At 44.3% G+C, this 24,551-nt stretch overlaps 2 protein-coding genes across 3 annotated transcripts in view; both read right to left on the bottom strand.

The window, feature by feature from the left end:
• flt1 (fms related receptor tyrosine kinase 1) overlaps nucleotides 1-14,014 on the bottom strand; it is a gene marked incomplete at its 3' end in the record, with an annotated part of 30,759 nt that extends 16,745 nt beyond the window's left edge. Inside the window, exons 1-10 of one of the 2 annotated variants that reach the window (XM_080049851.1) lie at nucleotides 13,755-14,014; nucleotides 10,770-10,866; nucleotides 10,148-10,353; nucleotides 7,411-7,541; nucleotides 4,152-4,317; nucleotides 3,742-3,878; nucleotides 3,162-3,333; nucleotides 2,933-3,050; nucleotides 2,611-2,780; nucleotides 2,339-2,486 (exon numbers count right to left, since the gene is read on the bottom strand). In XM_080049851.1, coding sequence (XP_079905977.1) covers nucleotides 2,339-2,486; nucleotides 2,611-2,780; nucleotides 2,933-3,050; nucleotides 3,162-3,333; nucleotides 3,742-3,878; nucleotides 4,152-4,317; nucleotides 7,411-7,541; nucleotides 10,148-10,353; nucleotides 10,770-10,866; nucleotides 13,755-13,812 — 1,403 coding nt within the window. In that variant the 5' untranslated portion in view covers nucleotides 13,813-14,014. The remainder of the gene's footprint in view (nucleotides 1-2,338; nucleotides 2,487-2,610; nucleotides 2,781-2,932; nucleotides 3,051-3,161; nucleotides 3,334-3,741; nucleotides 3,879-4,151; nucleotides 4,318-7,410; nucleotides 7,542-10,147; nucleotides 10,354-10,769; nucleotides 10,867-13,754) is intronic. The other variant, XM_080049852.1, reaches the window with a different exon arrangement.
• Nucleotides 14,015-15,837: 1,823 nt separating this feature from the next.
• On the bottom strand, nucleotides 15,838-24,199 carry LOC307267790 (suppressor of tumorigenicity 14 protein homolog). Its single transcript, XM_080050190.1, has 19 exons — nucleotides 24,078-24,199; nucleotides 23,330-23,504; nucleotides 23,073-23,197; nucleotides 21,905-21,972; nucleotides 21,594-21,787; nucleotides 21,208-21,303; nucleotides 20,686-20,905; nucleotides 20,401-20,543; nucleotides 20,140-20,237; nucleotides 19,878-19,984; nucleotides 19,562-19,695; nucleotides 19,259-19,363; nucleotides 18,300-18,410; nucleotides 18,106-18,219; nucleotides 17,893-18,012; nucleotides 17,595-17,778; nucleotides 16,855-17,126; nucleotides 16,542-16,678; nucleotides 15,838-16,094 (listed from the first exon to the last, which is right to left on the bottom strand). The coding sequence occupies exons 1-19, from the start codon at nucleotides 24,156-24,158 to the stop codon at nucleotides 15,927-15,929; spliced, it is 2,652 nt and encodes an 883-aa protein (XP_079906316.1). The 5' UTR covers nucleotides 24,159-24,199; the 3' UTR covers nucleotides 15,838-15,926.
• Nucleotides 24,200-24,551: the final 352 nt, after the last annotated feature.

Here is a 24,551-nt window from a genome sequence, read left to right as displayed (position 1 = left end):
CATGGGGAGTTGCTCTCCTGTAGGTGGAGGATCCTGGGCTGGGGTGGAGGGCAGAGCTGGTGAGGGAAGGGGGTCGGAGAGGTATGTGTGTGGGGGGCAGCAGAGGTGGGGGAAGGGGGGTTGGGGAGAGAGGGGGGGGGCTCTCAAGAATAGATCAAGCTCTTGAGGAAGCGGACTGTGCCACGTTTGAAGACGAAGGGACAATCACGCTGCTGGGAAGCGTCTCGCGTCGGAGAGGAAGCCAAACAACGAGAGGAAAAGCGCTCTGATTTTCGCACAGGAAGTCCAGTGCGCCTCCTGCCCAGGCCAGATAAGAGCACAGTGGTTCCCAGGGCCAGACCCGGGAGTGGGCCCAGGACCGACCCAGGCACGAGGCCCCCCATCAGCCTGCCCCAGCCTGGTCCACTGTCCCTGGGCCTCCTCCGGCGCGGCGTCAGGCTTGTGGTGCAGCCGGGCTGCAAAGAACAAGGGCCCAGTGAGGATCCAGCCAAAAAACTGGTCTAATGAAATACACTCCATGCAGACACTGAAGCAGAACCAACCAGAACAGAGCTTTTCAAAGGACCATTACATAGTTAAGTGAAGAGACCAAATGTAATCTGCTGAAACATTACCGTGCGTTATACTTTGTTTAAAAAGCTGCAGCTTCTGTGTATAGCTGTGAGGTCTGCAGAAGGTTTTGTTTGTTTTTGGTTTAATCCCATATAATTCATGTAATAACTCATTTACTGACATTTATCTTAAATATATATTAGATTTTGACTTTTATCAAAAAATCAAGAACTACTTCACCAAATTGATCAAAAGATAACTTTGCTTTGGCAAATGTTGCAGATTGCATGTGACTCTTATCATGATGAAATAAGACAAAATCTGCTCTCATACATACTGTTTGCCTAACACTACTAATACAACATTAAGGTCCAATAGAAGCGGGTAAAGCTTTGCAGGATAAAGAGTTTACATCCCCCCACATAGCTTCAGTCTAACAGTGAATGTCATATAATTTAGCATCACCAGCTGGTCTAAGAGCGCGGCGCCATGTGAGAGTGGCGGGTGTTAAGGGTCATGTACGCTGATGATGTCAGTGTGTCTCGGAGGGGGAACGGAGCATGGGCGGCTGCTGTGGTGCTCTCAGGTGATGCTTAACCTTGCTGACTTGACCACAGGCAACACAATACGTGTGACCTCCGAGAACAACTCAATCAGTGTTTCTGCCAAGTGCCTGCTCGAGTACTCGCGTGTGTCCGCATTTGTGCGCGTTGACTAAATTGACTGTCCACTCTGCAGCGCTGGGTTGGGCCATTTCTCATGAGAACTTTATATATAGTGTGTGTGTCAGATATAAGAAAAGGCATCACAGGATGCGGTGCGCAATCACAATAATAAACAGGCCTCTCACCCTGCGTCCTGGACAGGAAATTCATTAAATCATAGCGTTTGATTTGGAAACCAACAAATCGTGACTGAGAGCACGGAACTGGCCTCTATTGAAGTGTGTTTTTTTTCTCTGCCCTTTCAAGTCTGAGATACACTGTGTACTGTGTCTGTGAATGTAGCAGGCACACACACACACACACACACACACACACACACACACACGCACACACACACACACACACACACACACACACACACACACACACACACACACACACACACACACACACACACTTAAACAAACATATGGAAAGGATGCATGGACAGTAAGAGAACAAACATATGGGGAAAGAGACGAAAAAGCAAGCAAACTTATAAACATAGACACGATGAGACACACTCACATTTGTGGGCTCATGCACACACAAACACACACGCAAGAGAACACACACACATTTTCACACATTCCCGCACATGAAAGGCCCCAAAAAGGCATCTGTTCTGGTTACAAGAAGGAAATGCTGTCTGAACACACGCTGAAATAGACAAAACATGTCTCGTTTTTCAAAACATACACACACACACACACACAGACACAAACACCACCGAATAACATAAAACAAACAAGACATACTTTTTCTTTGTACTGTATGTGTTTTGTAACATAATAGCATTAATATTATTTTTAGCCTTGGCACAAAATACACAAAGTTTAAACGAATATCAACCAATTAGCTCAACAATGAAGCAACAATGTGTCAGATGGAATTGATTATTTGAACAATCTGTTGCATTGTCTTGAGTTGATTCAAATGTTTTAAATAAATAATAAATAATACTCTATGACGTAATAGTTGTATAGTCATATTCACATTTGGCCTGGTTTAAGTTTCTGACACATTATGTTTATTTTGGACATTTTATAGTTGCACTGTGTCTAGTCTGCTGGGCTACTTACAGGCCTTTAGACGGGCAGGGACGCCAGAGCCACTGGATGTGTGGGGGAGGGACCCCGTGGGATGTGCAGTGAAGGGCTTGTCTACTGCCCCGTGGCACTGTGCTCGGGTCTTGCAACGACACTGCTTTCTCCCCTATCTGTGGACTCACTGTCGGACCACACACCCAAACAACAAACACACACGGAGACACAGACAGGAGAGCAAAGTTTAACACACAGAGGGGGAGATACAGTCGTTGGTTGAAAACAATTGAACCAGCTGGGTTTCTCACCATTGACCACGAGTGTGAGCGTGAGGTTCTGGTAGAGTTCATGTTCCTGGATTCGCACCAGAACAGTGTACCTCCCAGCATCTTCCTCTGCCACGTCCCGGATCACCAGCGAATTCCTATCCATGTGGTATCTGGAGCATTGCTCTGCTGCAACCATGCCATCCTTCAGCCTGTCAGGAAAAGAAAAAGAAAAAGAAAAAAACCTCTAAACAAAGTTTTGGAAAAGAGATACAATAGACTTTAGGACATGCTTTCATTAGACCAGAAGAAAGGAAGGGATGAGAAAAGGATATAACTCTCTGTGATTTGCGGCATCCCTTACCAGATGACTTCAGGTGCAGGGAACGCTCTCAGTTTGGGAGAGATTCGGTAAGATTTCTGTCCCGCCTTAGCCTCCATCACAGATCCATGTCTGGGCTTCAGGCGAATAAACGGATGATCTGAAATTGAGATTAATGTTGATGAAAAACGTCCAAGGATAAGCATCATCAGAAACACATGAAAATACAAATGACTGTGATTGAGACGCTAAATGTCAGGGAGACACTCACCATAGACGGTAACAGTGACTTTCTTTTGTTTGGTCTTCTCACCGCTGGTTACGCGGCATGTGTAGAGGCCTCGGTCCGATCGGTGCAGTTTTGGGATGGTCAGAATATTGTAGGACAACACGTGCGTTTTGTGTATCATGAACCTCTTGGAAGTAAAGCCTGTGTTGTTATTCTGAATGCGGGGGAGAGGGAGGAAGAGCAACAGAGTTAACGACGACGGCTCACCTGTGTCCTTAGCATTTATTTAGAAAATATGGGTTATTCAAAGAGCTGGTACGGCATGGGCATGATATTTCTTACTTTTTGAAGGATTATTTTATATCTACTTTTGAATATCATTAGAATAACTTGTCCTTCTGCTTGAGTAGGAGTTAGTAAATGCTCACAGGCTCAGCCATGGGCCGTAATCAGTCTGCCATGACATTTCAGATACTGTTGACTGAAGGGATATACTCTTTCTCCGAGGGTAACACAATCATACACTACACTGCTTAGTCTCTGTTAAAGGTTGTTTGTCATCTAAACCTTTGCCTCACTGCTGTTCATACAAAGTCTCCACAGACTTTAATGTAGGTCTGACCTTTCCGGGGTAATCCCAGGTGATCTCGACTCTGGAGTTCAACTCGGCAGTGGCAGTGCAGTTTAAAACCATTCTCGATCCCTTCAGGGCCTGCACGGGTCCACTGCTGTTCAGATACACATCCATGATGTTATTCACTGGGACAAGAAAGAAAGAGAACAAATTATTAAACAAAGTCAGAGTGGGCTGGAAGTTTGTGTATAAACAACACACACACACACACACACACACACACACACACACACACACACACACACACACACACACACACACACACACACACGCACGCACACACACACACACACACACACACACACATACACACATACACACACAAACACACATAAACACACACATACACACACACGTGTATATGTGATTTATCTAAAATAAATTAATGCCCTACTGACCTGGTCTGTGCACAAAGTATAAAAGTGAGTCTTGTGTGACGCCGTTAGTGATCGTCTGGCAGTAGAAGAGGCCGACGTAATAGAAGGTGGGAGATCGAATGGTGAAGCCATGCGTGCTGTTCCAAATAATGTTCCTCTGGTCTGGACTCAGGCTTAGGTTGGGGAACTGTGAGAGGAGGGAGGAGAAGACAACACCACATCACGTCAAATCATCCACTGTCCCACAGCCATGACAACAGCAGCAGTGACACACTTCCAGAATCAAGAGCACACACAATGACTAACTTTGGCTGTTTAAACTATGAAGACATGCAAATATGGAAGAACCATTTCAACATGTGACATATGTTAAACATTTCATATGCTGCCAGTTAAAAATATCAATTTGCGGGATATATTGACTCTGCCCCCTGAAACAAAGTGTCAATAAGTTTTCTGGTCAAGTCATAGGATTCGATCATGTTTGTGTTTGCTAGTAAAGATTATATGATGTGTCTGAAAATGGACGTCAGAACAATAAGTCCCAGTCTAGGCTTCTAGTCTTCATAATAAAATTGCCCATATGGAGAATTTTAAATGACATACATTTTTCAGGCTTTTCCTCCTTTGAGTTTTTATTCGTGGTTCCTTTAATGCGTAGGTCTCCTAATAAATAAACTAAAGTGTGTGGCCGTGCAAGGCCGTCTGTTTTCTGTTTAATTGGTCGGTCATTGTTCAGGATTTCACTAGGTTCAAATTTGAGATTTAATTTCCATTTTGAATTCACATATCTTAAAGGAATATAGTCCTACGACCTCATCATTGGGACTTTCATTAAGTTAAGTGTAGCTTTGATTAGATCTAAGTTGAGTTTTCCCAGTTTACTTCAGCTGTAAGAGACGACAACTTATTTTTTCACAGCAGACATTTTGACTGAAAATCACAGGTGTTACAAACATACACACCAAGAATTTAATTGCAGATTGTTCTAGAATTTAGTTCAATGTTTGCAGATTTGTTAGTAGTCTAGTGGTTACTGTGCGTGCCATATTATTTAAAATCTAGTCAGAAACCGTTGTCGCATGTCTTAACTCCATCTCTTTCCATGTTACCTCTCTGCCTCTATCCACAAACTATCCTATAAAGCTGAAAATCCTCAAAAAAAAAAAAAATCCATTTTAAGTCAGAAAAAACACTTGAGAATATGGCAATCCTAGAGTTGAACTAGTGAGAGGGAGCCCCAGATGATGTTACCTGTATTTACTGTGATGGTATTGTAATACTTGGCTACCTTGACATGGACACTTATGTAATCGTGCAACCTTGTTGTTTTCTTGGAGGCAGCCTTGAGGAAATGTTTACTAGAGTTTCTGTGACATAGTGGAAAGCTCCCACCCACTCTCAAGGGAACAGGTAGACACCCCCCCCCCCCACACACAACCACCACCACCGTCACCTCCTGCACCCCCCAATGTGAACTGACTGATACGAGCCTCCCAGAGTGAGGTGAGTCTCTCTGAAGCCTCCTCCTCTCCGACTTACTGACGCCCTGTCTAGGCGCCCTCAGTGCCCTCTCTGCCCCTCTCACCCCATCCTCCAAGCTTACATATGTGGGGAAGGTGGAAATGGAGAAACAGGGGGAGGAGCGAGGAGTCAGGATATAAGAAACGTGACTCCAGTCCATCTCCTCGCATCCTGTTACTACAGGATATAGACATTTTAACTGGAACCCCAGGTTGACCTCCTGGTCACTTTCACAGTGAGAAAGCAGGGCCTTGTGGGTATTGTTGCCGCTGAGAAGGGTCATATTAGAGATCCAGGAAAAAGTGCAAAGTCCCTCCAGGAAAAAAACACTCTAGAGGCTTTGACAGTGAATGGATTCCTGGCGCAGGGTTAGAGGAGGGGAAATGAAGGAAGAGGAGCAGGGCTATTTTTAAAATAATTACCTTAGTGGCTCCGAGGATTTGTGAGGAGATGGAAGTCTGAGAGAAACACGTGTGTGTGTGTGTTGACGTCCAACCATGTCCGTTTTATAATCAGATTCATATTTTGGAGAACTAGTGTGATATGTCATGCATGGTCTGGTTCGACCGTAATAGCAGCATGGCTCCATGGATGGTAATTTTGGTATGTCACTCCATCCACCACATTGGTCAAGACTGAAATATCTCAACAACTATTTGATGTCAGATGTTGTTAAGACAGTCATGTCACCCAGATGAAGAATCCATCTGACTTTGTGTCACTCTAGTGTCATCATGAGGTTCACGTTTGTGTTTTTTGGTGGAATGTCTCATAAATTGTGCCTTAGGATGATTTGTATTTACTTCTGATCCTCCTTTTTGTTGAAACACCTGCAAAACTAATGACATTCTAGTCCAGACCTTTCTCAGCATTTTACAACTACGCTATTGTAGTTATACCACAATGAGCTTCCCACAGTGACGCACAAACCATCATATTAATGATCAGAGTTCGTGATTGAAGAGAATAGACTGTACTTTGATCTGCTGGGGCATACAGTAGCCACCTCTGCTTCCTCCAAAGGGCAAACCAGCTGTTTAAGGCATCAGTTGGAGGAAGTTGGCAGCCATGATACCTACTACAAGAGGTAGAATAGTGAGATGTGGGAAGTGGAGCTGGCCAGGGGCCAAAGGAGCACTCCAGACCCCATGTCCTGTCTCCAGAGGTGGAAATGGTGCCAACAGGACGCTTTAGGTGTGGCGCGAAGGGGAAAAAGTCACTAACGAAGGAGAGATCTTTGACTGGAAGTTTTTCTTAAAGATTTGAGATGTCTGAAGGGGTTTTGTTTTCATTCACAGGTAAATATACAGAAACTAAACACACAGACACACATGCAGACAGCCTGCACTCTAAATACTCTTCTCTGCACTTAGTACGATGGTCCACTGGTGACCTCACTCAGCACTCAAGCACCAACACTCACAAACATATCCGCACACACTTTCACACATATCAGTAGACGGACACAACCAAACGGACACACACGCCACAGCGTAATGGCTGCCAAGATAAGAACAATGTGGTGAATGATCTGGAGGGAGGGAGAAATGACGGGACAGTGCATTGTGTGCTTACGTTTGCCCACATGGAAAAAGCCGGGACAAGTGACAAAGTGCAGAAAACATGAGTAGTGTGATTGGGCAGAGAGAGTGCATAGATACATTTACTACATGTGGCGATCATGTTGCAGAACAGACCCCTGTACCCAAACATGTATTAAAATACATACAACTATTGCCTGTTCACAGTTACTTACACTGACCTTGACCAGTGTGGTGGTGACATTAGGGTGGGTGACCCGGCAAGGGATGACCAGCGGCTCCTTCTCCCTCATGTACAACACGTCTGGGCTCGGACCCGGAGGTTTAACAAATGGCTGCTGGCTGTCTGAAACCCAAACACTGCGGTCAGGGACACATATACAGATAACAAGCATGTCATGTAAATGCATTTAAAAAAGACTATTTCTTTCTCATACATCAATGTCACATATATGCGAGTACAAGACCATGTGTAGATTAAAGGGCCAATCCACTGAAATGACAAAAAATTGGGACCTTTTGCCAGTTTGGGGATATTTGTATCTATATTATTTTAATGTACAGCTATAGGATAATAAACATTATCAAAAATAAGTAGATTATTTTCCTAATTAGTTGATGATTGGTTATTTGATGTCAAAATATAGTAACAAGTCTCATCACAGCTTCAAAGAGCCTAACTTGAAGTCTTCAAAAACCTTGTTTTGTACAACAAACAGTTTAATACCAATAAATATTAAAATTGAGAAAGAAAATCAGAAAAACATAATGAGCTACAGTCGGAGATTGTTTTTATTTTTTTCAAACTTTTTTGTTGAAAAATGATAGAAATAAATAATCAGTTATCAATTTTACTTCCTGTATATCAATGTATTTTCAGCTCTTATTATGTTTGTGCTGTTTGCATAATTGGAAATCAAATTTGTTATGTATTTATTTATTTTAATTTCAATAGGAGCATCTTTTTATTATTGCTAAATATTTCTTCAGTAGAGAGTAATGCTATTGAAACTTGAAACAAGAAACAGTTTGAAGAAAAAGGATGGTGCTGTTGTATTTTCATATTTTATTTAATTTTAATTTTTTACAAGCTTTTATTAGATAGTACAGAGTTGAAATGGGGAGACAGAGAGAGAGGGGGGATGACCTGCAGTAAAGGTCCACGGGTCGGATTTGAACTCGCGACCACTGCAACGAAGGCCGGAGCCAATATGGTACGCGCTCTATCCACTACGCCACTGGAGCGCCCCGTATTTTCATTTCTTAAATCAGAACAATCTGTATGGTTAGAGAACACACGTGTAGACAATTTTTTTCTTATCCTTTTAATCCAAAGTATGCAGTTTGCATTTTCTCTTAATAGCCATGAATATTATTTGCATTTGTACACCTTCCGAGCCACATAGAGGTCCATAGCTTTCACCAATAAGGTAGGGCCTGAGAGGCAAAACCCAGGGCATATAATCGGCATGCCTCGCTTTATTTGAATTCAGTTCTTCTCTCATCAGGACCAATGTTCTGATACATTTTTGTAATAAAATTTAAGTGGAGGGGACAAAAATAACCCCCATCCTTCTGTGATTAATTGAAAAAATAGGTTTCATTTTCTGTGGACTGACCCTTTAACTTCATGCACAAACAGAAAAGAAAGTAAAACAATCACTTGCCTCTATGCAAAAACGCAAACAAACACTGCCAAGTATCAATCTCAACAACAAACAAAAACAAACAGACACACACTCCTAAACATACACTGTCCTCCACACCCATTCATTGAATACCCATTCAGCCAATGACTGCCTGGAGTCAACAATAAACACACAGATTGTTTAGAAGCAATCAAACGGCCTCTCCGTGCTTTCTCCCAGCTCACTGTACTGGTTCTGTGCCATTGAAACGTGTGGGTGTTGCTCACTGCATTGTTTGTTACATTAGGGTGTTACTCAAGGAAAGCAAATCTCTGAACATTCGAACAAAAGTACCCCAAGGACTAGCGGACCGAGGGCTTCCTTCTCTTGCTTTGATTCCTAATAGAGGACTTGGAGGAGGGAGGTAACGTGTGATCAGAGACGCAGGCCAAGTCTGACGCTTAATGGACATGGTGACCTGAGGGATTAATGGCCCCCGAGGGTCCTGTTGGCCAAACAGTAGCTGGCCCTGTGACTCCTTGCTCGGGTACGGCCTGGCCTGATCAAACGTCACCCTCCAGGACAGGGTGGAGCAGCCTGGGTAGACATCGTGCCTCTGCCCCTATAGATACCAATGAGCCACTGGCCTCTATCGCATCCTTCTCAGCCCCTCACACACTTACACACACACTTACACACACACTTACACACACACACACACACACACACACACACACACACACACACACACACACACACACACACACACACACACACACACACACGCACGTTTACACACACACACACACACACCTCTACCTCGTAGAGACACAGTGACACCCCCTCCCAGCACAGAGCAACCCCCTTCGAGCCCTTCCCCTCCTCCCCCGAGCACAGGATGCTTCAAGCAAGGCTGAGCAGAGCAGATAAGGCTGATGCCCTGGGAAACTCTGCCCAGGCCTGAGCCTTTCAGCAGCTGGGCTATTCCTGGCCCTGGAGGTAGCACGTAAACGAAAGTTTAAAAAAGAAAAAAGAAAAGAAAAAAATAGTTATATATAGAACAACTGGGAGGTAGGCCCAGGATGAGAAAAGAGAGGCATTGGAAGAGGGAGGGGGGGTGGAGGGGTACTGTGCCAGAGTCATGTCGAAGGATGTGTTGCTGGGACAAACAGTGTTTAGATATAATTGGCTCTCTGGCATTGGTCTGTATTTAGCACCCACCGCATCCTGTTTAACCTGGGGGATATAAACAATAAGCACCAAGGGGGTGAAGGGGAGAACAAGTTGGACAGAAAGAAAGAAAAGCAGGGCAGCAGTGTCTTACCTGTGACATATACGTAGATGGAGGTCTGGTTGTGGGTCCGGTGTGGGTATCTGCAGAGGAACAGGCCTGTGTGCTTGGCCTGGCAGTGGCTCACCGTCACACGGCTGCAGTATTGCTGGCTGCCTCTCCCACAGCGCGACTCCACCACCCGCACTTGCTCTCTGGCCAACCCCAATGGGAACGCCCATTCCAGCTCCCAGCGACCCCTGGTCCAAAGGTACAAGGGGGTTGAAAGTTTGCTTAGTAAAACACTTTGTATGTGCACTTACATCCTGCTTACTTTATCTAAGGACTGTTTTCCCACATTGGGTTAATTATTGGAAAATGTTTGCCTCTTCAGTGTCCAAGAGATTCCTTCTAAATTTCTACACAGAACAGCTTGTCATGGTTTTTGTCTAAACTAAGACTGCCCTGAGGACAAAAAAAAGAGTAGTAGGAAGCATCAGGCCTCTGGTTCAAATGCTATTATTAGTAAGTGAAAAAGCTATTATGGGAAACTGGGGACAAAGTACTCCCCTGACACAGGACTACTGGCTAGTGACTGTTGATGTAATCGTTGCAATGGAAAAACTTTGATATCTTGGGGTTTTGGGGCCTATGGGTCCAGCTACCGGAAACTCACCTGCAGTTGAGCCGTAGTGTCTGGTTGGTGTCCAGGACCAGCTGTCGGCTTTTCACATCCAGAACGGGGACACTGAACTTTCCCTTTTGATCTTTATCTGCAGAGGTAGGAGAGAGAGAATGAGATTGCAGAAGATGTACTGTGGTGGCAGGTAGCAACATCCAAAAACTCCATCACTGATCAATGGTTAGAGCATTGTAGAACGGGTTGTCTAAGGATAACTATAAGGTGATTAATTGAACTAGATATGGACATCTCTGGAGAGGTCAGAGGTCAAGGTCAGTTTGTAAGACTTCAGTACAGTAATCTTTAGGGACCTCTTAGCAGGATGTTTACTCTCTGAAATGGGGGGGTTGAGTCCTGGGACTCCAAGAAAGTAGATTTTTTTGTTCATTAAGAAACTAGTTTGACAAAAAAGTGGATGCATCTTCTGCAAATCTAATTATGTGACATGAAGTCATGACTGGGACGGTCCAAATCCCCTTTGTGTGGAGCGACACGAGGCCACTTTCAGAGGAAATCCTGGAAGGCAAACACTTTACAAGGAATAAATATTTTTGGACAGTTCCTGTAAGCTCTGTCCATTGCATAGCAGACTCTTGACGGATTACAGAACGTAGGTCTTGGTGAGTCCCAGCACCACAGCACGTCCTCCATCCCAGGCCACGGTATCTGTGACCCTGCACACATCTCCTCGCTCAGGCCACTTGACAAACTTGTGTGGAAATGCGTAAGCAGCGTCCCTCTTGTTTATCAAACGAAGGCATTTCACCACTCCTTAGTTCGCCCAGGTTTATTAATGAGAGATAAAGACGACTGTCTGTCCGCCCTTCCTTCCTCCCAAGAACAGCGGAAACATCATTCAGGGAAGTCTGTCCTTCACTCTGACTGATCCCTACAGTGTGTACAGCCCAGCGCTCCAAACACTGACAACACAACTGTCCAGCAGTCTATCACTAGAATGGCAGCGAGTGAGTTTTTCACTAAAGCCCATTATTGCCATGTATTGTCAGAATCATTGTTCCCAGTGGATGCCCCATTGAGAAGCTCTAGCATTACTCACACTGCTACCGCTTCCTATACTATTTCCTCGGATTTCACGGTGTGTGATTAGTCGGCAAGAAGCACATGCACATGTGGCAGGATAGGGAAGACAGAGGGGAAGTTGGGGATCTCCTCCAGGCCTTCTGGGGCCTTTTCAACAAGCTGTGAAGTGTCTAAAAGCCACCACTTCCAAACAATTCAGAGCAGTATCTCCTGACACTTCACCTGAGTAAAACGAAAGTTTTTTCTTTTGTTGGCAACGTCACCACAACCACAGACAGTTACACTCCCACATCATGTTGTCTTATTTTTTGTGGCAGCTTTCCCATCTACCTGGGGAGTACTTCCTTGTACTGACTTGTCAGGAATTTTTGGAGCACACACTTGACAATGCAAAAAACAAAAACAAATCAATTATTTATAAAATGCACCCGACAAGGTCTTAGATATTCAATACATACTGTATCTCCTTATATTAACTTGATGGAATATGATCATCTACCAGAGCATCTAGCTGCAAACACTTTCAGATGTTTTATTTGATTAGGGAGTGATCAAGTAAAAACTTAAGAGCAATAGTTGCTCGTTGCCAAATTGACATTTATGGAATATTTCAGTAGTGTGTAATTCCTTTATAATTTGTTGCTGATAAAATCCAAGATCTTCTGTCAAATGCTATTATCGTTTTTAAAGCTAATAACAATACTTTAACAACGGCAACAAAGGGCATTAGTATACAAATGAAGATGCATGTATATGAGGATATATGCATACTCTCAACATGCAATTGTTATCAAGATAAAGTATGTATGCACTATAGTTGTGTTTGTGTTTAAAAGGCTTTGAAGACTAATAGATTATTGCAATGGACATCAAAAGAGGCAAATTCAAAATGTACATTTAATTTCTATTAGACGACATTTTTTTTAATAGACAAGAAGAAAGACATTTACTACGAGTATTATTTAAACAAATGGTTTGATTTTCAATTAAAAACTTGTATGCACAAAATGAGTTTCAGCTATACTCAAAATACATAATAATATAATATTTTCAGAAAAGATCATCTGTGTTTAATGAGTCAAGCCATTAGAAAACATCAGGGAACGTATATGAATGCATTTTAAACTTAATTTTAATTGCAAAAAAAAATATTTTTCTGGGAAAAAACAATATAAGCTATTTTCGCCAGAAATGACTTCTTATGACCCAAAACACCAGATAGATTTTTTTTTGCAAAAAGCACAGATTAATCCCAGTTTCCTGCTCACTGGAGATTTTCCTCCAGTCGGTCATGACCTCTTCGTTCAATTCTATCAGAACTTTCATTTGACAAACTCATCAGTCTCAGGAAACAACGCCCTGCGTGTGTCCATTCACCCGGGGCCAAACGCACAAGGAGCCGGGCCACAGAGGTCCGCATTATCCAAACAGGAGTCCCGCAGGATGGCGCTTATCTCCCTCGCTGCAGTCGGCGCTAATAAAGGCTTACGCGCCGAACAGCCTTGGACACACGGACGCAACGAGGACCACGGCACCACTGTGAGCCAAAAACCAAGAGGCGCGTTTGTTCATCTTTTGTTTTCCTTCCAAAGAAAATGCTGAATGTTGTGCCTTGGTGAGGGAAATGGTTTTCTGCAGAGTCAATGTGTCTAATGACTATATAGGACCCCGTAGTTTAAAGGGAATAGGCTACTACCCATAATACAAGCTGTGCGTAAAATGCAATTATAGCCCACTACAGTTAAAACTTGCACGCTTTTCTTTTCAGGAACTGTCCAAAGGAAAGTAACGAAATGAAATCTCGCCCTGTGAAGCGAAGCATTTTAACTAGCTTAATGCTCAATTAAAAATGTGAACGCCCTATGGATTAGCTACAGCAGGTGCTCTGTGCACCCTCAAGCTTTGAAGCATCAACACAACTAAATCTCGGCTACTCACCTTTTGCAAGAACACCGTACAATCCATATAGCAGGCAGATGAGGAAAGTATTCATCATATCTGGTGACTCCGATGCAACAAGCTGGTTTCAAACACAAAATATGAAACTAGTTTTATTCCTGATATTATCTCTTCTTTTTTCCCCCCACTCCAGACTTGACAGAGCGCAGCGCACTTGGCTGTGGCGCTCAGAGCTGATGGTCAGTGAATGGAGATGGTTTGGTTTCCTGAGGAGAGCTGCGGGCGATCACGCAACAGGACACCAGTGCAACTTTTTCCCATCGTTTTGGATTCTGCCGCGGATTTATACCGTTCCCACAGTGCAGCCACCGGATAGCGGACTTCCGTGACGTCCATTGACACACCCAAGGCGCGTAGCAGCAGTCCCATTTTGGCCCTTCCCAGTGGTCAAGCAATCAACCGGCGACCTAATGAATGTATATGATAGAATCCATAATAGCCCATTTCTTCTCGACAATACGTTGACTCATTTATTTATGCAAGACCTAACCACTTCTCTGGAAACCTGTCGTTTACAGAACTGCCAAGAATTACGCACCATAAAATCTGAGGGGATGCGCACAAGGCGGCTCTTTGTTTTTGAATGTCTGTACACAAGATTGGTACACGGGAGGATCAGCACGTAGGCACCGGAGTTAAAGGCGGTTGTATTGATTAACAACTTGACAGGCCCGTTTCTCACATTTCAAACTGTCATGTTTTTCTTCCTGTTCCTTGGATCGAGCATTGAACAAGTAGAAAAAGGTGATCTGATCGCATTACTTGAAGACATGCAACCTCAGTTTATAGGCAACTTAATGCTCCAACTAAACTACATGCATTTTATGATGTGAAAGAAAATAAATAGTAGTAATTGACAGCCGAAACTACTGTACCGTACAGGTGGCTAGGCCTACTCTTTCCAGTCAAAAGCACCAAATTCACCTAAAGCAGCAACAATTTCCCAGCCCTACATTTAAGTTAAGAAAGGGGGGGGGGGCTGTTAGAAAAGCAAGAAAAAAACGTAAAATTTTGTGATAAAAATAAAGCAATAAGAGCACCAGCCAGACCTGCTGCTTTGGAAATTGTGTCTTTAATATAAAGGCATCTAATCTTATATAATGATGAACAATGATGCAAATTGCATTTTTTTTTAACTCGGGGTGTGAAGTGCATCATTCCCTCATGGCATAAAATAAAACAAATGGTGCAGATTGTCCACTGGGGGGTGATGTTAGCTGAAGAGGAGAAACTGTGGGAATGTTAATTGTGTCTGCATGGGGCAAATTGGTGTTGTTGCCTCCCAAAATCTACTTACTGCATAATTTTTTAAAAGGGAGCTGTGACCATGTTTTTGTTTATGAAATATGCATGAAGTACAAAGGAGGCACCATAAAGATAAATGATATCATAGTAAAAACTGAAATTCTAAATATAGTATCACCTCCTATTTGAGGGATTATTCACTTGTCTACAATTAAAGAATATATTGAACGTAATGGCTATGACTCAGGGAAACTCATGATATACAAATGCACAAACATACACGTACAGTACAATTAAAACTCTTGAAACACATACAGTGAGTCTTGGACACACACACACATATACAGTACAAGGATGAATGTAGATGAGGGCAAAAATAAAAATAACAGTTAGCTACATACTTTTGGGTTGAGAGAACTCTTTCCAGATTCAATAAAAAGAGACTGATTTGATTTTTGTTGGCAACACCTGACATGATCACCATCTCTGGAGTGAACAATGTAGCTGTGACGGGAAAAGGAGGGAGGGGTGGAGACGTTAGAAAAACAGGAAGTAATTGGCAACATTTACATGCACAGGATAACCTGTGAAAAAACAAGCTGTTGACGTTCTGGACAAATTGATGTATAGATACTTAAAACCAAGTTAAATTAAAAACCAGGTTAAGCGCTGAATTGTTTTGTGCATTCCAACAAAGCCACCGTCTGTGTTTGGAGATTTTAAAAAGGAAGCTGGTTGGTATGGAGGCGGGGGGGGGGGGGGGTGCAGGAATGATGACCCTGCTGGCCTGTTGGCATGGACACACTCCCAAAGACTGTCTGAAGGTGGACTTTGGGTGTGAAACCTTTCGTCCCGTGTTATGAGTCCGTCATTGTGTTTGTTGTCAGACTGGCGGGAAGGCTGCAGTCACACCTGTCCTTTGGTCTGCTGACGGATCCAGTCGGCGAACCTGATGACCTGTGTGTAGACTCCAGGGCGGTTCAGCCTAGCACAGCCCTCGCCCCAGCTCACAATCCCCGCCAGGAACCAACGTCTGCCTCGCTCCAGGCACACCAACGGGCCTCCAGAGTCACCCTAAAGGGGGCACACATGCACGGTTTTACATAGACACACAAGAAAAAACACATATAACTGATATGTGGATTGTTGGAAAAATGTAAAGGATGTGATATCTTATCAGTGCATTTCCATAGTAGTTGAAGTACTTTTTCTTTCAGTTTCAAAACTACTTCCAGTAAAACATCAAGCGCCCACTCCTGTAGGCCTATTGGAAGTGTGTCTATGCATAGCGTGGTCAGAAGAAGTAGAGCACCTGGAGAAAACATAATGCCTGTTTTCTCATCCCCCCCCCTCTATTTACAGACACATTTTAGGAAATCTATTTAAAACTGAAATCATTGAGGACAGCTGTGCATGTCATGATGTCTATGGTAAATTACAGCTTTTCATCACATGACAACTCTGGGAATGAATGCTAGTGATAAAAATCAAAGACATGCCGACACTGCTGCACAGACTTACTTGGCAGGCGTCCACCCCTCCCTGCAGGTTGCCGGCACACAGCATCCTGGGAGTGACAGCGTCGTCATACAGCTTGTTACATGTGTTCCTGTTGATGATCTTCACCGAGGCTTCTTGTAAGCGAGAGGCCAGTTCACCTATAACCAAAGCAAATAGAAAATGGAAACATTGTGGGGGGTATGTAGAATTTAACAACTCTATGACGCTTGTCTATATTTCTCCATATCTAAGTTTATTCTTTAGCAAGATCTTAAAATAAACTTTTTGCTAACTAGCCCTTTCATTTCATCAGATACTTTTGATGAGCTCTTACCGTCCTCCATGAGGACCCCCCAGCCAGTGACGTAGCAGCTGGTGCCAGTGGTGAAGGTGTGTGAGGAGGCTGGGACACACACGGGCTGCACCAAGTCGTTGAAGAACACAGGAGTACTGAGCTCCAGCAGGGCGATGTCATAGTCAGAGGTGAACTGGTCATACTGTGGGTGGAGGAGGATCCGGCGGATTGTCCTGGTTGCTGCTCCGTTGTTCCCCGTAGTCATCACGCGCATCCCCATGTAGGCTCGCCATGCACGAGCATCCGAGTATCTACAAACAAAAGATGCATTTAAAAGGTGGAGTCAGCCAGGCGGGCGCTTGTGGTGTAGTAGTTAGAGCTCCTCCCCCATTGCCCTCTCTGCCCCATTTCATCTATGTCTCTCCACACCTACAATTAAGCATATTAAATGCCAAAAAATAATCTTAAAAAATCTGCAAATTTTGTCAAAATCAGTGAATATCTCCTCGCGATCTGCTACCCGTTTGTACTGTGTGCGCTGAAAAAAATCTGGTGTTAATACACAGCCTAGGCTCTGTAAGCTGGTATGTAAACAAAAGGCGCCCACCGTAGATGGCAACATGCCTGTTTACAGAGCATAAGGCTGTGTATTAACACTGGATTTTTTTTCAGCGCACACATACAGTGTGGACTGGTACCAGATCATAAGGAGATATTCACAGATTTGGACAAAAAGGGATTTTGATTATTATATTAAGGCTTATTGGCTTCTTTCTTACTTAATTGCGTCTGAATCCTGGAAGCAGTGAGCAGCAGAGATGAGCCAGCGGCTGGAGATCAGTGTAGCTCCACACACGTGGCCGTAGCGATCCATCTGGAGGCTGACCTGCCATGGCCACGCCCCCGCCCCAGCATCAGAGCCGCCTACTATCTTAGTACGCTTCCTTGGCCTGGTTCCACAGCCTGGAGCAGAGACACACACACAGGGAGACAGAGGAAGGGACAAAAATACAGATTTCAGACTGCTCTTGGATGATTCTTTGGTTCACAATTTCTGTTCTGTGAGTGAGAATTTACCACAGCGGAGTTCATCAGAGCCGTCAAAGCAGTCTTTGACTCCATCACACTCTGGGTTAACCCTACTAACACACTTTCCATTGGCACATTTGTACGAGGAGGAGGAACAGCCTTTAAGATCTAAAGGGAATGAAGGGCATAATCAGGCAGATTGAAATAAAGGACACCTAAAAAGGACTTATAAACAGAACATATTGTGCCATGAATACTCACATGCTCTTGTACAGTTGAGTTCATCACTGCGGTCTTTGCAGTCAATAACACCATCACACACTGAGGACTTTGGCAAACAGATCTTGTTGGGACACATGTGGTAACATTTACCACCTGAAAACAAACACACAAGCTTAAGTGATAAAACTACACAAAAGCACACACATGTGACAAGCTGCTGACAGTGCACTCACCACAGGTGCCTTCTTCACTGCTGTCTGCACAGGTGCTCTGGCCCACACACTGGCTGCTGTGAGGCCTACACTGGCCGTTCCCACACAACACTTCACCTGGCCTGCAGGATGCTACATGTTTTGCACATATGTGCAAACATGCACACATAAACACACAAACACATACAAATCTGAATGTAACAGAGGCCTTAGAAAAATGAAATGCATTTATAACCATATTAGCTCCCAATTACTGCAGTTAGCAAAGCCATGAAATGAATGTCGGATTACGACAAAAGATCCACATGTATGAAACCAAGATATGATGTTCATATGTGCGTGCATATCCCAGGCACTGCTCATGAAAAATAAGTTAAAGGTGAAGTAAGCGATTTATTAATGTTAATATAAGTGTTAAATCGCTCTTTATTCATACAGTGATCACTTATATAGTGTGCACGTTTCATAAAGCCGATCTCTCAGTCACTCGCTCTGCATGTAATCAGCAAACAAACTTATCGGGGATCCCACTACTGATAACCAATCAGAAGAGAGAACACTACAAACCGGCACCCGTCTCACTGCCGGTGTACGTACAGAGCGACAGATGGGTGAATGTGTATGCGCCTACAATGGCGGAGCAGGTAAAAATCCTTCCCAATGTCTGTTTTGATGGTTTTTATCATGTTTTATCACACTTATGGATCTGAGATGGTGCTAGATAACGCGCTGCTTGAAGACCGCAGTGCATTAATGTGGTGACGTGGGGACGAGGGAGGGGACTGCTAACTGCAGTCACTGACAGGAAGTTAGTTAAACTGAACATTCCGCTTACTGAACCTTTAAAGTCAACTCTTACACTTTAAGAACCAAAAGAGGGAGACAGATGCACAAAGAATAACACAGCAACATTTAGCGAGGCTAATGAAAATATCGAGTGCACAAATCTTTTGGTATCTACAATCAGGCAACAGACTTACAGCATCTAGCCTCGTCCCGCCCATCCGAGCAGTCTTTCACTCCATCACACACCTTCCTCAGGGGGATACAGCGTCCATCTCCACAGCGGAACTGGCGAGGGCAGGCTGGAGACAGACGGGAAAAAGACTTTCATTAACTCTCTGGAATTACAATATTTTATTTGGTGCAGATATGTGACCTGATGTTAACCTGCCATACTGTTTCAGTTCTAAGTCTTAAAAGCCAAATTACAGTGTGAGTTATTTGTTAATGAGAGTTAAAAACGTTATTGTAGTGGAGTGAAAGCATCAGATTTGACTTACTGCCCTCTGGGGAAAAGGCTCGGTAAAGCAGGTAGAAGCCCTTGTGAGTGAGAGATTCATCTGAATGGAAGTGGAGGGAGAGTGGAGAGGAGTAGACACGCTTTTTGCTGCTGTCTGAAACTGGATTACACAGTCTACATACAGAAGAGCACAACAGTGAATAATTCTAACACGTACCCAAAGAAACAACAACACATAAACAATGTCTTGAACAGTTCAAATGATTATTCATTTCAATAATAGATTTGACTGTTGTTGAGGATGAAACGCTAAGCCTAACCCTTACTTATGGGCACAGTTCAGTTTTATAACTCACTTGACCCCTCCAATGTCCAGCCAGTCTTTCTCACAGCCATCCGACGAAGCATCCTGAATGTCCATCTTCACGATCGTCATGGAGATCAGGTATCCTGGCACGGGCGCCTGATAAAGTGACAAAAAAAAAAAAAAAAGTTCACATGCTGGAATATTTACACGGCAAATAACAAAGGGATGACTCCTTTCATTTTCTAACTTTCTCATGCTTATTCTATAGTTACTAACACAACGAGCATTTCCAATACAGTCATGTGGCTCACCCGTAGTGTCCAGGTGCAGTCTATGTTAGGAGGGTAATAGGAAGGGTAGTACGGGGAGGAAATGGAGCCATTCCAGGAGGAAATAGACCCTCCACAAGCTGCAGGGGTGAGATGGTGACACATAAGTGCACAGGATAGAATACGTGAAAAAAAAAATACAAAGGAAATAACTGATTCCAGTAAAGGCTGTTACATGATATAAAGAACTAAATACATTGCCGTGGTTTTGTTTTGACTGTTTGCAAAAGCACTCCTGCAAACCTGATTTTGGGATGGCTTGGAAGTAAGCTTTAAAGATGGCTCCATCCCTCTGTCTGCTGAAGGAGAAGGTGACCAACATCACATTCCCAGAGGAAGTCAGCTTCATGACAGGGGAAGAACCCGTAACAGGCAGCCCACACCACCTGAGACAGGTAAACGCATCCAGGATATATGCATATTTACACTATATAAGTGGGACATACAGTACGTATATGACTAGACAGAGATGAGATTAGTGCAAATGTTGTCACAACTCCAGAGTAAACAAACATAAAGTGCTCATACCTAGCGATGATCTTGTTCTGTAATGGAAGCAAGAAGTCGTAGGCCGAGAGCTTGTGGGCTGTGCAGCTTCCTGGAGAGCCCCCCTGCAGGGTAAGGACCACTAGTCGAACCACATGTCCCGATGGCACACGAAGGCGCCACTGGTAGTATGGCTTCTTGGGACTCACCAGGCTCAGGGTGCGGTTGTTGCCATATTTGGCATAGAGGTCAAAGGACATGGCTAGACAGGGGAAGAGATGGAGATATTCGTTTGTGGTATATTGTTAAGTGTTGGTCCCATTAGAAAAAAAACACGTTAGTTATGAATAAGTTCAAAGTGCACGGCAATAAAAAGCACATAGTTTATTTTCACGACAGCTGCAATTCAGATGGAGATGATCAATAGGCGGGGTAAGGGACTTAAGCCTTTCATGGACCAGTCTGCCTCAATCACAATTTTTTCTTAATTTATTACACACCATTTCCGACCACATAGATAGGTGTTATCAATCTAAAGTTGGAAAACACACATGATCTCTTCACCTTGGAAGCCAAGCTGCCACTTCCCACTCTGGATGCTGTTTGGATTCTTACTCTTGTCAGATTTTTCTTCTGATTCATAGTCGTCAGGGTCCAAACCTACATACAAACACAGACAGACACACAGACACACAGACACACAGACACACACACACACACACACACACACACACACACACACACACACACACACACACACACAATAAGTCAAAGTACTCTCTAGAGAAATACACACAAAAAAACCTACCGCATATTAATACTCCATTTCTATAACTGTTTTTCACCTTCTTATGTAGTAGTTTTCTAAATATTGCTGAAACTACGAAGGCCAAAGAAAACTGTAGAACTACACATGTGCATAAATGTGTAGTGAATGTGTGTATGTCTACCCAGCAGGTGGAGCATGTCGCTATCTTGCTCCATGTAATAGCGCTGCTGGTTGCGGCTGACCCGCAGCACCTTGTTGCTGCCGGGCAGCCGGCGCTGCAGCCTCTCCGGGCTGGACCTCCGGATCGCCACGGCAACGTCGTCCGGGGCGGAGAATTTACTCCAGTAGAAGACGTTGAGCCCTTCCGCTCCTTCACTGTCAACACAAAAGGGCTTTACAATGTCGCTATTCAGGAGGGGGACAAGCAGCGGCAAATGTTGTCGCCATGTAGATTCATTTCATCAGTAGGCTCTGTTTGTTGGTGCAGCATACCTGAAGGCAGTAATCCCTGAGTGCAGGTAGTAGGAGCTCCACGGGGAGGGCTCGTAGAGCTCTGAGAACTGTTTATAAGAAAAGACAAAGGTGGAGGGTTGGCCACATAACTGTACAGTACTGTAGGTGCGACATCACAACAGGGCAAGTGAGGTCACTTTAATGTGTAAGCAACACATGAACACACCATGGCCAAACATGCAGCTTGAGGAGTTCAACAACGGAATTGTTCTTCTTGCCTGTGTGTGTGTGTGTGTGTGTGTGTCAAACTGTGCATGTGTGTATGTTGACTTTGAGCAGCACAGAGCTCCATTGTGTCTCTACCTGCCGGCCGTGTAGAGGTAGGATCCTGGGTGGTATGGGCTCCTGGCCTCGAGTTCACCTGTTCTTTAATGACCAGATGGCTGCACAGATACGATGACCACTTAACAAGCGTGCTAGCTCACCCTCACAGCTGATTACAGGATCATGTCACTGCAAATTGTTGGCGAAATTTGAAACAAAAACCTTTTCCACTTCTCAGCGTGAATCTCTGGCCATGCGTATGACCTTTAAGTCCAAAACCTAAATTTCCCCTTCACATATCTCCCTCCGACCCAGAAATCCTTCAGCCTGCCCTACTGCCCTGTCTCTCTCCCTCTCAACCCCAGCGTCAAACAGAGGTTCTCCTCCTCTCTGTAGTGTGTGGCGCACAGAGCGGCTGATTGTGTGAAAAGCTACAAAGACAATGTTTTTATTGAAGGCCTGCTCTTCCTCTCACTCTTGCTGCCCGGGCCTAGCTGGGCTCACAAATGCCGGGCTTGTCCTCAGCCCTGAAAGGGCCCTGTCCCAGGGGTTCTCAGAGAACTCACACACACACTGTGTCCGGCTCCTGTTTCAGCTTTACATTTAACACCACCAGAGAGAGACAGAGAGGAGGGGGACAAGAGAGAGAAAACTTGTCTGCAGATTTAAAAAAAGAAAAAAGAAAGGCAAAGCCAATAAATAGAATAGCAGAAGAATAGGAATGACAACAGTGGAGTGGAAAGAGAAAGAGGGCAGAAGTGGTTTTAAAATGCAACATAAAAGACACTAGTAGTTCGCTGCAGTGAACCATGTCAGAGTAAGGACATCAGCTTCAGAACGAGACGGTCGAAGCAGAGAAGGACAAGTCCACCTTTGAACTTACATAATGGTTGAGAGCCTGAGCCTGCAGGCGAAACTGAGGGGAGGTGGAGTCGGTCAGCTCCGAGGAGAAGCTCATGTTGGGAAACTCCACACTGCCACCGAGGAAGAACACTGAGGAGGGAGGCGCTGGAGAGGAGGAGGCAGGGGTTTGAGACAGGTGCACCTGTTTTACTGCGGTCTTTAAGTCAAGATAAACACATTTTAAGGATACGAGAGGTCCAGGAGACCTATACAACATCAAAGCAGGTCCGGACTCACATGTTAGGAAGTGGAGAGTCAGTGCAATGGCGACAGTGAAGGGAAAGAAAGGCAGGAGGCCCAGCATCCATCTCCTCCAGGAGCCACAGGCTAGAGCTTTCCCCCCCTCCACCTTCTCCTCCTGCGTCGTGGGGGGGCTCTGCCACAGGGTGGGCTCCTTCAAGTCCCCCTCTCCCTTCCAGAGACAAGGACATGACTCAAATATCATACCAGCTTTTCATGTGTCAATTCTCAAGTTGCTTCTAATTTGCTTGGATTAAATCTGCCTGTGACCAAAGCAGTGTGGGACAATAAGGAAAATGCGGCATATCTGCCAAAATCAATGAGACCTAGATTTTTATGGCTGAGAAGACAGTGATTTAATGAGAGTAACGGTGTATGTCTTTGAGCTGAAAGGATCTCCTTAAACATTTAAGGGGTTGGCAGGATTCCCCGGGGGAGCAGACAAAGCGTGGCTGGAGGAGTCTGCTTTCCCACGGCCTGGCTCTGCGGTGTCAGCACTCAATCAAGTGGCTCACGCCGACCGGGACATTCATGAGAAAGGGACCCACATACCCATAGAGACGGATTTTTACAATTAACATGAACCACGCCTGACTTGGTTCTGATTAAAGTGCATCTTTATGGCATTGCAAAAAAAAATCTGATAAAATGTTACTATATAAACAGAATAAAACTAGAAAATAGTCCCATTTGGCACCGTCTCTTTTACACGCAATAAAAAAACAACAGCACAGTGATGGCTTACCTGTGTAGCAGAGCAGCCTGGGTGACCATGACCGGAGACGCAGTACACTTCACAAGGTTTGCTTTTAGGGAGAGTCCTCATAGCACTATCCAGTTGAGCTCCGGAGAGGCGATGTGCAACAATACCTCAGGCATAGAAACGATGGAGAGAGAGGAAACCCCCGCTGTAGCTTCCTTTGAAAAAAAGAAGAAGAAAAAAAGAAAGAAATCCGACCTGAGCGGCTCGGATGCGGCGGTTCATTCACCGCCTCCCGTTTTTACCTGAAATGGGCGGCAGGTGTCACACGGAGACCCCAGAATGCAGTGCGGGGACAATGGGGGCACTATGAAAAGGGTAGAAGACTCCGCACAACCATCCGTGCGACAGATATTGTGGGCAAACTCCCTTCAAAGCTTTGTATGCAGGAGCAGCAAAGCAATAGAAGGACAAAAGGATGCTTGAGGGGAAACGTGTGCGAGTTTCTTTTTCTTTTCT

This window comes from Ammodytes marinus (genome assembly GCF_949987685.1).
Source record: "Ammodytes marinus genome assembly, chromosome: 21".
NCBI lineage: Eukaryota > Metazoa > Chordata > Actinopteri > Uranoscopiformes > Ammodytidae > Ammodytes > Ammodytes marinus.
The sequence above is the reverse complement of the archived record's forward strand: the minus strand, read 5'-3'. Positions and strand labels throughout refer to the sequence as shown.

Coding starts and splice junctions, on each gene's coding strand:
- LOC307267790 (XM_080050190.1), bottom strand. CDS start 24,158: ATGAGGACTCTCCCTAAAAGCAAACCTTGTGAAGTGTACTGCGTCTCC. Junction 21,973..23,072: donor CTCAGGCTCTCAACCATTAT/GTAAGTTCAAAG, acceptor TCTTATAAACAG/TTCTCAGAGCTCTACGAGCC. Junction 18,411..19,258: donor GCGGGACGAGGCTAGATGCT/GTAAGTCTGTTG, acceptor CAAAACATGTAG/CATCCTGCAGGCCAGGTGAA.